Source organism: Moschus berezovskii, chromosome 6 (assembly GCF_049115385.1).
Source record: "Moschus berezovskii isolate FMDL1 chromosome 6, NW_MosBer_1.0, whole genome shotgun sequence".
Lineage (NCBI taxonomy): Eukaryota > Metazoa > Chordata > Mammalia > Artiodactyla > Moschidae > Moschus > Moschus berezovskii.
The window spans coordinates 62,230,066-62,246,715 of record NC_142465.1 but is presented as its reverse complement, the minus strand read 5'-3'; the positions used below and the strand labels follow the sequence as shown (position 1 = coordinate 62,246,715).

At 42.4% G+C, this 16,650-nt stretch overlaps 2 protein-coding genes across 2 annotated transcripts; both read right to left on the bottom strand.

Moving 5' to 3' along the window:
• Positions 1-612: 612 nt before the first annotated feature.
• On the bottom strand, positions 613-1,588 carry APOF (apolipoprotein F). Its single transcript, XM_055394818.2, has one exon. The coding sequence runs from the start codon at positions 1,565-1,567 to the stop codon at positions 617-619; it is 951 nt and encodes a 316-aa protein (XP_055250793.2). The 5' UTR covers positions 1,568-1,588; the 3' UTR covers positions 613-616.
• A 9,921-nt stretch (positions 1,589-11,509) lies between these two features.
• On the bottom strand, positions 11,510-13,859 carry LOC129536595 (apolipoprotein F-like). Its single transcript, XM_055395610.2, has 2 exons — positions 13,844-13,859; positions 11,510-12,294 (listed from the first exon to the last, which is right to left on the bottom strand). The coding sequence occupies exon 2, from the start codon at positions 12,272-12,274 to the stop codon at positions 11,510-11,512; it is 765 nt and encodes a 254-aa protein (XP_055251585.2). The 5' UTR covers positions 12,275-12,294; positions 13,844-13,859.
• Between the last annotated feature and the right edge of the window lie 2,791 nt (positions 13,860-16,650).

The following is a 16,650-nucleotide window of genomic DNA, read 5'->3' as shown; positions in this document are numbered from 1 at the left end:
TGAGATGCAAATCATTACCCTCACTTTAGAAATTTAAAAAACTGAGTTTGGAGAAATAAGCTACTAGTCAATGATCTCTGAAGCTCTAACAAGTGGAGCCTTGTTTCAAAGCCAAATCCTCTGATTCCAAACCACAAACCTTAAAATTCTTACACGTTACAGTACTGCTTTGCTTTTCTCCTTGATAAGAAATCAGAGATTTGGATTTTGAACACACACATTATAACTTTTCAGAATACTAGATCTAGTCATCGTGTTTACCACATTCTTTTATTATTTACTTATTTATTTTTGGCCACACTGACAAAAGGTGAGCAGAAAAACGTTAGCTCTTCTCATTCCCCTCTTTCTTTGCCTTTTTGTAATCTCAGAACACTTAATCCTGATCTGGTTATGGATGGTAGTTTATAGAAGGGAAGGAATCAGAGTAGAGTTCTGCTGGATTAAGTGGACTGGATTGAATTCTCTTTACTCAGAGGTCACCATCTTTTTATTATTTTTTATTTTGGCTGTCCTGCACGGCTTGCATGATCTTAGTTCCCTGACCGGGAGTTGAACCTAGGCGCTCTGTCCGTGAAAAGGTGGAGTCCTAACAGTTGGATCCTACCACCTTCTTTTATATCCCAATATTCCAATACCTAGGATCTAAGCCACAGTTACTGAATAAGGTCCATCCCCAGCATGAATTTGAACTTACTACTTCTGACACGAAAGGGGCCATGATAGTTGTTTCTTCCACTTCACTCATATCTGAGGTGCTCTCCAAGACCTCCTTGCTGGTCTCTGGTGGAGGGGTGTTTGCCTCTCTCTCATAGTAATACTGGATCAACCGCTGAACCCCAGCCTTCAGTGCAGGTTTAAGTGCAGTACCAATCATTAGTCCTGTGGGTCCCCCTGACGCTCCAGCCATGGCCATCAGAAGGTCATAACCCAGATCTATGACCCCATCTCGGCCTCGTTCCTTGGCCACGTCTGAGCAGTTCTGAACAGCATAATACATTGCTGTGCCCAGGTTGTAGAAGGTTCCCACTCCTGGCAACATCTGGGCTATATTGTGCACACTCTGCTCCTGCTCCTGCTCACAGTCTTTGATGGAGGGTGATCGTCGGGCTCTCTGTGGGCCTGGGTTCTCTCTAGCCCACAGCTGCAGAGCAGAGGCCAGAGCATCTACTGACACTCCCCTCCCTGTGCTTGTGCTTTTCTCCAGTTCTTGAAGATGTCTGATGAGGGTCTGTGTAGCATTTACACCCCCCTGGCGGTACAGCTGAAGCTGCAGGACCTGTACATCAGCTTGACAACCAGCTTTCTCCAGGGCGATCATCAGTGGCAGGCTTACCAGGAACCTGGGGAGAGGGGCCATCTGAGTGAAGCCAGGGAGGGATTTGGGAAGAAGGGTCTGGCAAGACAAGGGGCATGAAGAAGTTAGCGAGGATTCCAAGGGTGAAGGAAGATGTAGGAAGACATCCGTCTGGTTTCCAGATGAAATGGCATCTGCAGCGTGCAGCAGGAAGCAGCAAAGAAGTAGCTCAACTGGTAACATGATGAGTCTGAGATCATGCAGGCTCATAACAGAGTGCACTGGAGAGGGGAGAAACCGGAAACACACACACCGTTTCCTTAAGGGCTGTGGTCCACAAGGAGCCCAGGACTTGGGGCGAACCTCGCCTGTTCCCTCCAAACTTCTGTTCTTGTTTAGCTAAAGGACTGAAAAACAGGAGACTCAACCCAATTGTTCCCACTTGATCTTCTCCATCTTCAGGTCTTCCTCAGCATGAATTCCACCCATTTACAAGGAGCTCCAAATTACCACACAGTCCAGTGATTAAGACGTGAGACTGTCTGATGGATTTGGTAGCTCCTTGATCCTGTTCTGCCTACTCCTCTGCCCCGTGAAGAGAGGAGATACACTGGCTTTCCCCTAGTATCAGTAAGAGATGTAATCTCTGCAAATATTTGTTCATCTGTTCTGGCTTCTCACACTTTGTGTGCTTGTTGCACACTTGGCCTCAGTATCTAAAAACTTTGGTATTTGGCATTTCCAAACAGTCCCTGCCACGTTCCCACTTTAGCTCATGACAGAAGCTGGGAGACCCAGAATCAGAAGAGATTAGATGTCTATGATTCCCTTTTATTTCTCTTTTTAGTTTATATATTAAATTAGCAAGCTACAATGTCTCATTGGGGATTTAGTACAGGTAGATGAATGAGGAAAAAAGTTCAAATGCTTCTCATGCTGAGATGTATTATAGGCAGAGTATATGCTAACTGAAAGGAAAAATGAAAAATGGGATGTGAAATAAGGACTGAGAGCTACTAAGTGGAGAAGGGCAAGGTTAACACCAGCACTGGGATGAAACAGAGTGTATCTATCCTAAGCAGGGAGATGGCAAGGGCACCCCACTCCAGTGCTCTTGCCTGGAAAATCCCATGGACGGAGGAGCCTGGTGGGCTGCAGTCCATGGGGTGGCTGAGAGTCAGACATGACTTAGCGACTTCACTTGCACGCACTGGAGAAGGAAATGGCAGCCCACTCCAGCGTGCTTGCCTGGAGAATCCCAGGGACGGGGGAGCCTGGTGGGCTGCCATTTGTCGGGTCCCACAGTGTCAGACACGACTGAAGGGACTTAGCAGCAGCAGCAGCATCCTAAGTAATGTCCAACATTTCTGCCTACTTACTGTGTCCCATCTTTATTTGTTTGACTGTGTTTGGTATTTGTTCCAGCATGCAGGATCTTCGTTACATTGTGTGGGCTTCTCTCGAGTTGTGGCGCATAGTTAAGGGTATATGGGCTTAGTTAACCTGTGGCATGTGGGATCTTAGTGCCCAGACCAGAGATCAAACCTGCTTCCCCTGCACTGGAAGGCAGATTCTTAACCACTGAACCATCAGGGAAGTCCCTGTCCCATCTTTGAACACAGTCCTTGGAGAGCAGATCTGTCTATAATGTGGCATTGAATATATGAAGTAAAGAATCTGGACAAGTTCCTGAATCAGTTTCTCCATAAAGCACTTCAGAATAGCTGTAGAACATTTTATAAATTATGTTGTTGTCATCCACAGACATTGAGAGGCTCTTAACTTGGGGATATTTTAAGCTTTTTACCTAATTCTCCAACTAGTTCCCAAGACTCATACTGGCACATACTGGCAGTTCTAGAAGATGTTGATAGCAAAAGCTCTGAATTGTGTTACCAGAAACATGGGAGATGGCTTCTCAGCGAATTCAGTCACCATCTAAGTTACCTGGCAGACTAGTCAGCCCAGAGGGTTGTATTCACCATCATTAATAAACCTCTCAAGGTAAGTAGCTGAGTTTTTTTATTTATCCAGGCCTCCCTGGGGGTCCCCCAAGATTCCTCAGAATTACTTTAGCACTGCCAGCACCTTTTCCTTCATTGTGCTTTTTGCTCTCACAGATGAGGGGTTCAGTCCTTTTCTCCCATCTTAACAAGTTGAAGCTAGAGAATGTGAGCCTCAGGTTGTGCAACCAGCCTCTTGCAGGACCACCTCCAAAGCTAAGTTGGATAGGTGCTCAAGCAGAGGGGCTAAGGAGGGGACCACATGCTGGCAGGTTTTAGGATCTGGGAGAGGGATCTGGTTCAGGGGATGCCCAATTTCTGAGATAGACTGCTGGAAGTTTGGGGCCCCTCCTTGGGCATTTTTTTGGGAAGGAAGCCACTGGAGACAGCAAGACAAAGAAAAGGAACAGTGCAGCCTGGATCATGGTAGGTCAGCAGAACAGCCCTGCTGGAAAGAAGCAGGACTCAGAGTGGGAAGTGGGGAAAGGCTTGGAATGAAGAGACTCCAGAACTGGTCAGAGCTTGGAAGCGCCTCAGCCCTTAGAAACTTCATACCTCACACCCATAAAGGCTATGGGAGGTCTTCACTGTTTTGAGGAAGAAACAAAGCAGAGGAACAAGAAAGTCCAAACATCTTTGCTTTGATATCTTCATGGCTGGAATGACTGTTTTGATTTTTTGATTGTATCCCACTTTCCTCTTTACCCTAGCCAAAATTACAAGGACCAGAATGCTGAGAGCATCCAAAACAGTGAAGGACATAGCATATGCAAATATTTATTCATCTCTTTCCAGCCCAGACTTTGTCCTTCTCAACTTTGTCCTATGCTGACAAATATAGGGACTTTTCTGTTTTTGACCCTGCTAGTCCTGCCCCATATCCCTATTGTCCTAAGGTTTTACTCTGGACCTATACATGAGATGAGGGAAATTTCCTCTGTAGATTCTGAAAGGGAGAAGAGGTAAGGTAAAAAGACTGATGATCTCTGGCAAGAAACTCCCCAAAACGTTTAATACGTTCTCATTAAAAGGATACACTGGATGAACTTCTGGGGAAACTGAAAATATTGGTAAGTTGAATGAAATCAGTAAAACTTTCACTTCTCACTTTTCTAATTCTAGTGGAAAACATAAAAAAAAATCTATTCATCATTTGGGTAGTAACTCTTTCCATATCTAACCAATACTCCAAAAATTGGGAGTTTAGGTTTAAGCAGTTTCATCTAGGGTTAGCAGTAAAGATGGTATCTGATGCCTTCTGAAACTAGTACAGGTTCCTACATATGGTTGTGGTAAAGTTTCCTTGGTGTTGTCACTCCCTTCTGATAGATAACCAAAAGGAACAGGCCAGAGGGAGGGGTTCAGGGTCCTTCCCTCTATTTATTTCTTTTAGTTCCCCAAAGTGGCCCCTGACAACTAAGAGCAGATAGAAGAAAGAAGAGGGGTTGGTCTGTACTACCAAAACTGTAGGAAGCAAGAACTAGGTGCAAAGGGAGGGATCCAACACTATCTGAAGTTCTTGTTGTTGTTTAGTCACTAAGTTGTGTCTGACTCTTTGCAACCCCAGGGACTGTAGCCTGCCAGGCTCCTTCTGTCAATGAGATTTCCCAGGCAAGAATACTGGAGTTGGTTGCCAATTCTTTCTCCAGGGAATCTTCCCAACCTGGGGATCATTGATGCCGCATCTCCTGCATTGGTAGATGGATTCTTTATCAATGAGCCACCACGGAAGTCCAGTTACCTGACTTTGTGTGTGAGCGTGCTAAGTCAATTCCATCATGTCCAACTCTTTACGACCCTATGGACCATAGCCCGCCAGGCTCCTTTGTCCCTGGAATTCTCCAGCCAAGAATACTGGAGTGGGTTGCCATTCCATCTCCCAAGGGATCTTTCCAACCCAGGCATTGAACCTGCGTTTCTTACATCTCCTGCATTGGCATGCGGGTTCTTTACCACTAGATAGACCTTGAGGGCAATTTGCTAAATGAAATATCAGACTCAGAAAGACATACACCTCATGATGTCACTTATGTGTGGAATCTTTTAAGGAAAATTGAACTCATAGATACAGAGAACAGATTGGTAGTTGCCAGGAGGTGGGGACTGAGCAAAATGGGTAGAGGAGGTCAAAAGGCACAAACTTCCAGTTAGAAAACTGAAAAGTCCTACGGATGTGATGTACAGCATGGTGACTATAGTTAATAATACTGTATTGTATATTTGAAAGTTGCTAAAAGATTAGATCTAAAAATTCTCATCACAAGAAAAAAGGCATAACTGTATGTGGTAATAGATGTTAAATAGACTTATTGTGGGATTGCTTTGCAATATATACAAATGTCAAATCATTATGTTGTACACCTGCAACTAATATGTCAATTACATCTCAATAAAAAGAATAAACAAAAATGGGGATATTAATACTTGTTTTACAGAAAGGAAAAGGACTTTAAGAGAGTATCATGGATAGGTGTGGGCTTCCCAGGTAGCACTAGTGGTAAAGAACCCAGCTGCCGATGCAGGAGATGCAAGAGCCTTGGGTTGGATCCCTGGGTCAGGTAGATTCCCTGGAGTAAGGCATGGCAACCCACTCCAGTATTTTTGCCTGAAGAATCCCATAGACAGGAGCCTGGAGAGCTATAGTCCATAGTGTCACAAAGAGTCAGACTTAGCATACATGGATGCATGAATAAGTATATGCTAATAAATTGTATAATCTAGAGGAAATAGACAAATTGCTAGAAACACACAACCTACCACGACTGAATCATGAAATAAAAGAAAATTTGAATATACCTTTAATTAGTAGGGAGATTGAATCAGTAACCAAAATTTTCCTAATATGGAAAAGCCCCAGACAAAACGGCTTTATTGGTGAATTCTACCAAACAGTTGCAGGTTTTCTTTTTCATTCCTTTTTTTCCTCCCAAACATTTGGAGAATTAACACCACTCCTTCTCAGACTCTTTCAGTATATCAAAGAGGAGGAGACATTTCAAACTAATTCTAGGACCCCAGTATTACCCTGATATCCGAGCTAGACAAAGACCCTACAAGGAGCGAAAACTACAGAAAACATATTTCATGAGACTATGAATGCAAAATACTAGCGTGTTGAATTTGGCAGCATATTAAGAGCGTTATACAACATGACCAGGCAGGATTTATTTCTAGAATGTAAGAGTGGGTCAATATGTGAAAATCAATCAGTATAATTCACTACATTGACAGAATGAAGGAGAAAAATCACATGATCATATCAACTGATGTAGAGAAGCATCTTAAATCAATAAAATATAAATAGGAAAAAGCTTGTTCAATAACAAAGGCTATATATGAAAAACCCACAGCTAACATCATATTCAATGGTAACAAGACTGAAAGTTTTTCCTATAAGATCAGGAACAGACAAAGATGTTTGTTTATGCCATTTTTACTCAACATAGTGTCAGATGTTCTATCCAGTGCAATTGTGCAAGAAAAAGAAAACAAGACATCCAAATTGGAAAGAAAAAAGCAAAATTATCTCTGCAGAAGACATGATCATATGTGTAGAAAACCCTAAATAGTTGCACCACACACACACACACACACACACAAACTTATTAGACTTAATAAGCAAATTAAGCAAAATTACAGGATACAAAAGCAACACCTCAAATTAGTTGCATTTCTATACCCTAACAATGAAAAACATGGAAAAATGAAATTAAGAGAGAAAACAATTTTTTTACAACAAATTTTTTTACAACATCATCAAAAAGAATAAAATCATTAGGAGTAAACAAAGGAGGCAAAAAAAAACTTATACACTGAAAACTACAAAACATTGCTGACAGAAATTAAACAGGCATAAATAAACAGAAAGATATCACACCTGTGGACTAGAAGACTTAATGCTGTTAAGATATCAATACTACCCAAAGAGACTAACAAATCTTACGCAATCTCTACCAAAATCCTAGTGATGTTTTTTGCAGAGTAGAGAAACCATCCTAAAATTCACATGAAATTTCAAGAGACATTGAATAGCCAAAACAATCTTGAAAAAGAAAATAAACTTGGGGAACTTGTTTCCTGATTTCAAAACTTATTACAAAGCTACATTACTACAAAGAAGAAAGCAAATTTGGTGATCAAAAAGAAGTCAGTAAAATAAAAATGAAGTGGTTCCTGAAAATTTTTAAAAAGCTATAGTAATCAAAACAGTGTGGTACTACATAGTGACAAGTGCCGCACAGGAGCCATTCTTCTAGGTCAATCAAAGCCACATTTGTGTGCTTTCATAAGCAGCTGAGCTGCAGGTAGAGAATAATCCTCCTCTTAAAAATAAAGATACCAACTAGGATACACGACTCAACAAGGCTTGCCTCCCAAGAGAATACGCCTAGGCAAGTGAAAGCATTTCCTGAAAATAATTCTAGGTTAGCCCTAACAGATAACTGAATGAGAGACTTTGCTTAACATATTGGGAACTTATAGAAATCAGTGAGAAAAACAAAAGAATGTTTCAATTTAAAAAATAAACTAAGAACAAAAACACCCAAAACCCAGTATGGTATAGGCATAGAAATAGAGATAGAGACTAATGGAATACAACAGAGAATCCAGAAGTAATTCTTTGCTTATGTAGTTAAATAATTTTTACAAGTGCTTTGAAACCATTGAATGAGATATATGGTGCTGAGACAACTGGATATTCACATGCAAAAGAATGAAGTTTCACCCTTCCCTTATATTATATACAAAAATTAACTCAGAATGATTTAAAGGAACTTCCCTGGTGGTCCAGAGGCTAAGACTCTGCGCTTCCAATAAAGGGTGTCTGAGTTGGATCCTTGGTCCCACATGCTGCAACTAAAGCTCCTGCATGCTACAAGGAAGACTGAAGATCCAATGTGCTGCAGCTAAAATCTGGCCCAGCCTAAAGAAATAAAAATATTTTAAAAAAGAATGGATTAAAGACTTAAACATAAGAACTAAAACCGCACAATTCTTAGAAGAAAACATTGGAAAAAAATCTTCATGACATCATATTTGGCAATGATTTCTTGGATGTGACACTAAAAGCACAGGTAAAAAAAGAAAAGTAGATAAATTAGACTTCATAACAACTTAAAAGTAATAAACTTTTAAAACTTTTGTGCATCAAAGGACACTAACAACAGAGCGAAAAAGTAACCCACAGGATGGGAGAAAATATTTGCATATCATGTAGCTGATGAGGGGTTAATATTCAGAATATATAAAGATCTACAACTTAACAACGAATAATTCAATTTAAAAATGTGCAGAGCTAGGCTTTCCAAGTGGTTCGGTGGTAAAGAATCTGCTTGCCAATACAGGAGACACAGGAGATGTAGTTTTGATCCCTGTGTCAGGAAGATCCCCTGGATTAGGAAATGGCAACCCACTCCAATATTCTTGCCTGAAAAATCTCATGGATGGAGCAGCCTGGCAGGCTGCAGTACGTGGGATCACAAAGAATCGGACATGACTGAGCACACACATATCACACCATAAGATTGCTTCCAGCATAAAAAAAAAAAAAAGTGCAAAGTCCCTCTGAGCAAATTGTGGGTTAGGGCTTCAATCTATGAATTTTGTTATAAAAGATTCAGTTTATAACACTTAGAGACATTATCATGTAATACCAAGAATAAAAACTATGAATAAGAATCTAAAACATGGAAAGAAAATTCAGTTTCTCAGTGATACCACCACATTTCAAGCACCCAGTAGACACACGGGGCTGGTGTCCACCATATTAGACAGCACAGATAGAGAATATTTCCATCTTCCCTCAAATTTATGTTGGATAGCAGTGGTCTGGAAATTGTGGAAGAAGTCATAAAACCCCTAAGATTGCATTTTAATACACCCCTCGGTTCCTCTTCCCTATCTTAATCAGATGGATCATCCTGATCCCAACTATCTGAAATTTCAACAAGGACTGGTGAGATTTATGTCACCTCTGATTTTCAATGTGTGGATTAGCACATTGATGAAAGACTTGCTGGCCTGGCAGCATTCTTGCTCCTGGGGCTACCTGATCATTGGGAAATCTTAATTTATTGCAGTACCCAGAGTCTGAAAGAATAAAGCAGACATGTATATGTCTTAAGGAGTCATATGATTTTATGATGAAAGGAAAAACTTTTTGTTTGTTTGAGGTAAGAGGATTCTCTTAGCACGAATACTGATAGACTGACATAATCATAGTTGACTTATTCCATTCCATACCTGAGGATTAGGATAAGGGAGTCAGTGACAATTTTAAATTCAGTTTAATTCCTTCTGTGCATAACCTCTTTATTTATGTAAAGCATAAGGTTAGTAGGAAAAGTATTTAAGTCATGGCCCTTGAATAAGGCCCCAAATGAGTAGGAGTTGAGATCACTTCTTCAGGAGTCTTGTCCTCTGAGACCTTGATTGTCGTTTGTCACCTCTGGGTGATTCACGTCTGTGCTGCCTCCCAAGCCCTCCTCCCTAGTCTCCAATAGAGGGGTATTTGCCTCTTTTTCATAGTAATACTAGATCAGCTACTGAGTCCCAGCTTTCACTGCAGATTTAAGCACAGAGCTCACCAATAACCCCTGGTCCCCCGACAACCTGGGCATGATCTATGGCCCCAGGTCTATGGTCCCATCTCAGTCTCACTCTTCGGGTCTGTTGTAGTTCTGAGCAGCAGAGTACAAAGCTATGTCTGAATTTGTAGATTCCCACTCCTGGCGACGGCTGGATCACATTGTACATATGCTGCTCTTGCTCATACTAACTTTCTAGAGTAGAGAAGGCACATCTTTCTCTCCTGGATAAGGCTGAACCCTGCCTAATAACTACAGTACAGAGACCAGAGCACTCCCTGGGAGGTCCCTCCCTGAACTACTGTCCATCTGGCACCTTGTTTTTGGTTGAAAAAAACTTACTTGGATTTCATGTCGTCCAGGTTATAAAGATGAAGCTGCAGGGGCTAGGGATCAGCCTGGTGATCAGCTTGCTCCAGGGACATTCTTGGCAGAGGACAAAATGGGTAAGGTCGGCAGGGACTTTGGGAGTAGAGCCTGGCAGAACCAGGAGTCTCCAGAGGGTGGCTGGATCCCCAGAGATGAGGAAAAAGATACTGGGGTCTTTTCTGGGCTCCACATGAAGTGACAACCACAGGGTAGAGCAGGAGGCACTCAAGGAGCAGGTCACGATGGGTCTCAGTGATGCTTAGCCAGATCAGACTACACTAGAGTGGAAGACAGCATTCATGCTGTTTCCTTTGGGCTGTGGTCTGAAGGAGCCCAGGGTTCAGTTGGAGGACATCTTCCCCATCAACTCCCAGCCTCCCTTCCTTTTCAGTTTGGGGCCAGGGAGTAGGGAATGGGACTCACTTGCTCTTCTTGGTCTCCCCATCCAGATTACCAGGGGCTTTTTCTGCTTCACGTGGGCCCATTCCATGCAGGTATAGGGCCCCAAACTACCGCACAATCCAGTCACCAAGAAGTGAAATCGCTCTTGTAGATCTAAACTCACTCTGCCCAGTTCTCCATTCGATGAGGAGGAAAGTTGGTTGCTTTCCCCAACAATCAGCAAGGGACATGCCGTCTACAAATATTTGCCCATTGGTATTGACTGCTCAAGCCTTGTCCCTCTGTTACACACTCAGTCTCAAAATTCATTGGGTCCTGCCACATTCTACCTCCAGCTCACAAAAGAAGCTATGGAAGGAATTCCCTGGTGGTCCAGTGGTTAAGTCAGGAAAACAAGATCCCGTGTGATGCAACACCAAAAAAAGAAAAAAAAAAAGCTGTGGAGACCCAGAGTTAAAAGAGATCAAATAACTGTGATTCTGATCTAGAAGCAACATTTAATTTCTCTTTTCAGTTTAAAAATGAACACAAACAAGTTACAGCATCCAGTTGGGAATTAGAAAGTAAAAGGTAGATAAATGGGGAAAGATTACAATATCCTTCATGTCTAGTACGTATACATCCCCAGTACCTGACAAAGAGAAATTGGGGAAAAAAAGAGAGACTAGGACTTATTAAGAGATGGGGCAAAGCTGACTCTGGTCACGTGGCTTTTAGCATTGGGATCAAATGAATAGATTCTTCTGCCCTAAGCTGTCTCAACATTTCTAACTACCTGTTGTGCCCAGTCCTTGTACACAATCCTATCAGAGACATTTGAGAAAGGAAATAGGGTGCCTTGGAGGCCTTCCCTATCCGAAAATATTCTGGACTTGCGTCTTTATGAATTCCACTGCAATGTGCATCAGAATGGTTGTGGAACGCTTGATAAAGTACAGCTGATCTTGCATAGGCATTGTGAAGTCTTTCATCTCAGGGGTGTTCACTAGCTGGTTGCTTACTGCTTGCAAATGCTCCCAGGACTCATCCGTGCACTTCTGGGTGACATCAATGGCAGCAGCCTTAAACTCTTTTACAAGCTCAGTGTTAGGGAGCTTCTCAGCAAATTCAGCTATCATTTTTGCTGTCTCATAGAGCACCCACTTATCTTCCTGCTTACATGCCTCCGGAAGGGTAACTGAGCGCTGCACCCGCCTAAGCTGCCCTGGGGATCCTCCCAGATCCTTCAGAATGACCTTAACTTTGCCAGTCCCTTCTCCTTCATTGTGCTTTTTGCTCTCACGGATGAGGGTTTCAGTGGTGTCCTTTCCTCCTATCTTAACAAGCTGGAGCTGCAGAATGTGAGCCTCAGTTGTGCAACCAATCTCTTCCAAGACCACCTCCAGAGCTAAGTTGGATAGGTACTCAGGCAGAGGGACTAAGGAGGGGGCCACATGCAGGAGATCTTGGCAAGTTTTAGGGTCTGATAGAAGGATCTGGTTGGAGAGCAGTTTCAAAGGATGCCCAGTTTCTGAGATAGACGGCTGGAAGGTCAGGACCCCTTCCTGGGCATTTCTTGGGAAGGCAGCCACTGGGGACAGCAAGACACAGCAAAGGAGCAGCACAGCCTGCATCATGGTGGGTCAGCAGAACAGCCCTGCTGGAAAGAAGCAGTGCTCAGACTGGGAAGTGGGGAAAGGCTTGGGATGAAGAGACTCCAGGACTGGTCAGAGATCGGAAGTGTCTCAGCCCTTGGAAACTTCAGTCACCCTGGACGTCAGAGCTTATGGGCTGTGGGAGATATTTACCTGCTCCTGGAAAGAAAAGAAGCCAGAGGAATGAGATGATCTGAACACGTCCTTTGCCTCCGTGCCTCTCTTGATCTGAATGACCACTTTCTAGATCTGACCTTCTCTTTATCTCAGTCAAAACAGTTGACCCCTCTGAAAACCTCAGTTGACCTCACTGAAAACAGTGAAGGACACAACCTTCACAAATATTTATCTGCCTCTTCTTAGTCCAGGCTTTGCCCTTACCTTTGCCCTGAAGCTGAAATCAGGTTTTTCCCTCTGTGGATACTGCCCCATATCCCTCTCACCTTAGGATTTCTCTAGACCTAAACTTAGATGAGGAAAATTTCCTTTGTGTCTTCTGGGAAAGAGGGGGGTGAAAGACAGTGATGCCAGTGATTTCTGGATAGGAGACACAAAAATAGTTCTTTTAAATTATTTTTATTTTCTAATTGAAGTATAGTTGATTGACAATGTTGTGTTAGTCTCAGGTGTATAGCAAAGTGATTCAGATATATATATCTGAATTATACATATATTCTTCAGATTCCTTTCCATTATAGGTTGTTACAAGATATTGAATACAGTTCTCTCTGCTATAGAGTAGGTACTTGTTTATCTATTTTACACACAGTAGTGTGTATCTGTTAATCCTAAACTCCTAATTTATCCACTCCTGCCTTACAGTTTCCCTTTTGGTAACTGTAAGTTTTCCCCAAAATACTTCTTATTCAATGGACTTAATGGATAGAGAAATAGAACAATAGAATCCACCAGCAAGTCAGAACAAATAAGAGCAACCACCAGCAAGTCAGAACAAATAAGAGCAACTTCTCAGTTTTTACAGTAATTCCAGTGCAGTTCCTTAATTAAACGTGTCTATTACCTTACTCGGGGAAAGCAATGGCACCCCACTCCAGTACTCTTGCCTGGAAAATCCCATGGACGGAGGAGCCTGGTGGGTTGCAGTCCACGGGGTCGCTAAGAGTTGGACACGACTGAAGCGACTTAGCAGCAGCAGCAGCAGCATTACCTTACTACCCCTTTCTAAGCCAATATCAAAATATAAGGAATTGGGCTTCATTCCTCAACCTGGGGTCTAGGAGAGAAACTGCAGTCTGAACAATAATGAACCATGGCATATGGTACTTCCTAAAACTGGTACAAAGCCCACATGTGATCATGGCATTGAGGTTTCTCTCTGGTTCCATAACACACCATGGCAGACAGCTAAAGGGAACAGATCAATGAAGGGATCCCAGGTCCCTCCTCCTATCTTATTTACTCCTCTCAGTCCCAGGAGGGTCCCCTAATAAGCGAGAAGAAATCAATCCCTAGAATAAGAGAAGTAAGTCTTCGGGGAGCTACAGGGACACGTTCCTAAAACTGGGAGAACCAGATGTAGAGATATCCAATACTGTTGCCTAAAATTCTTGGACCCTAAGTCCACAGGGAACCTCAAGACTCTACTGCTTCTGTACAGCTCAGTTAGGTCTTTGGATCCTGCCAAATTCTCCCGTTTCTGACTTGAGTTCCCCATCCATGACTGGACCTCCAGTTCTACGATCAGGTCATCCTCAAGATGACAATTACTTTTCCTTGAAATTGCTTACATTTCCAACTCTGGTGTCTTGGGAATGACAGGGGAGAGAGAATGTGTCAATGTGCAGGGGATGGAGAGTGGTGGTTCATTTGTCTCCAGGACTGAGGAGAGGAATGACAGAGGGATGAAGACCAAGTCTGGTCCCTCCAATCAGACTCCCTACCTATGCTCCTGTCCTCATCTGCTACCTGTTCCTCATCAGTTCCCATTAGCTATCACTCCTTGAGTGATGGGTTTTTTGTTGTTTTAATTAACAGTTTATTTTTGGGAATTCTCTGGCTGTCCAGTGGTTAGAACTCCAGACTTCCACTGAAGGGAGCACGGGTTCAATCCCTAGTTGGGGAACTAAGATCCTGCATGTCACATAACGTGGTCAGTAAAATAAAATAAAATGGCTCAAGAAATTGAGTAAAAAAAAGTTTATTATTTTAGTAGAAAAATTGAGCAAGAAGTACAGAATTTCCAAATATTCCCTCTTCCCCAGCCCCCAAGTTTCCCTATTTTTAACATCTTCTACTGGTGTGGTACCTTGGTTACATTTGATTGTTATATTATTTAAAATGTTATGTATTATTATTATTACCTAGGTCCATAGTTTACATTAGGGTTCAGTTCTTTGCATTTGCACAGTTCTATCATACCAAATGTATGTCATAAAACTTTACAGTATCATACAGAATACTTCCACTGTCTGAAAAATCTTGGGTGCTGTTTTCAGTTGTCAATCCCTATCAGCCTGTTCTCCCATCAAAGTAACTTCACCAGCCCCCTAGACCAGCATGGCTGGGACCTAAGTAATCAGTAGTGGTCTTGCTGTTATCCCCTTGGGACCCCAGACCTACTCTCCTTTTGCTGGAGGGCCCTTGGGCCTTGCCCTAAAGAGACTTTGGGTTCCACGCTGGCTGAAGCTTTCTTTCTCCTCTGAGTGACTCAAAGAAGCATCTAAAATACTCAGGGTTCAACATATGTGGACTCCACAGGAAGTTTTCCTATAGGGTCAGAGAAGTTGAAAATGCAGTAGAGTGAAAGAACCAGCTTGTTCTTTCTAAATCACCAGATTGTTAGTATTAAGGATTGAAAGTGAAGTCGCTCAGTCATGTCTGACTCTTTGCGACCTGATGGACTGTAGCCTACCAGGCTCTGCAATCCATGGGATTTTCCAGGTAAGAATACTGGAGTGGGCTGCCATTTCCTTCTCCAGGGGATCTTCCCAACCCAGGGATCGAACCCAGGTCTCCTGCATTGCTTTACTGTCTGAGCCACTGGGGATCTGCACGGGTGAAGATCAGTAAGCATGGTGACTCACATGTGAAGTGAAAGTCACTCAGTGGTGTCCGACTCTTTGCCACCCTATGGGCTATACAGTCCATGGAATTCTCCAGGCCAGAATACTGGAGTGGGTTGCCTTTCCCTTCTCCAGGGGATCTTTCCAACCTGGGGATCGAACCCAGGTCTCCTGCATTGCAGGCGGATTCTTTACAAGTTGAGCCACAAGGCAAGCCCATTGTTTACCTAGGCCTCTCCCTAATCTGAAGTTATTTCCTGAATCTCACTTCTACTCTACCTCAGCTGGAAACAGAAGAGGGCCAGAAAGCTAATGGTTTCCAAGAAAAGGGAAGGACATGACATTTGCAAGGTTTACTCATCTTTCTTGCCCAGACTGTCTGTCCCTATGCCCCATGCCAACAGACTGACTTTTCCTCCCTTTGTGTCTCCTGCTTCTTCCTGATGCATTTTTTTTAAGTTTGGCTGTGTAGGGTCTTAGTTGCAGCATGTGAGATCTTTTGTTGTGCTGCATGAATCCTCTAGTTGTGCTCAGGCTTAGTTGCTCAGTGGCCTCAGGGATCTTAGTTCCCTGACCAGGGATTGAACCTGTGTTCCCCAAGTTTCAAGGTGGATTCTTAACCACTGGGCCACCAAGGAAGTCCTCTGATGCATTTTTTTTTTTAATAACTCGATGTATAGTTGATAAACAATATAAAATATATGACATAGCAATTCACAAATTTGAAGGTTATTCTCCATTTAGTTATTATAAAATTCCCTGTTCTATACAATATCCTCGTGGCTTATTTTATATATAGCAGTTTGAACCTCTTAACTCTCTACTTCTAAATTGCCCCTCCCCGTTCTGTTTCCCAACCAGAAACTAGTTTGTTCTGTATAAACCGAGTCTGGTTTTTTTTTTAAACTTATATATTCACAAGTTTACTGTATTTTTCAGATTCCATATACATGTGATACGGTTTTTGTCTGACTTATTTCACTAAGCATAATACCCTTCCAGTCCCTCCATGTTATTGCAAATGGCAGAATTTCATTCCTTTTTATGGCTAAATAATATTCCATTACATTTTTGCCACATCTTCTTTATCCATTTTTCTGTTGACGGACACTTAGGTTACTTCTGTATTTTGGCTATGGTAAATAATTATGAACAATGGAGTGCATATATCCTTGTGAATTAGTGTTCTAATGTTTTTCAGATATATACCCAGGAGTGGAATTGCTTGGTCATATGGCAGTTCTATTTTCAGGGTTTTTTTTAGGAACCTCCATACCGTTTTCCACAGTGGCTACACCAATTTATGGGGTTGACAGAAAAGTTCATTTAAGTTGT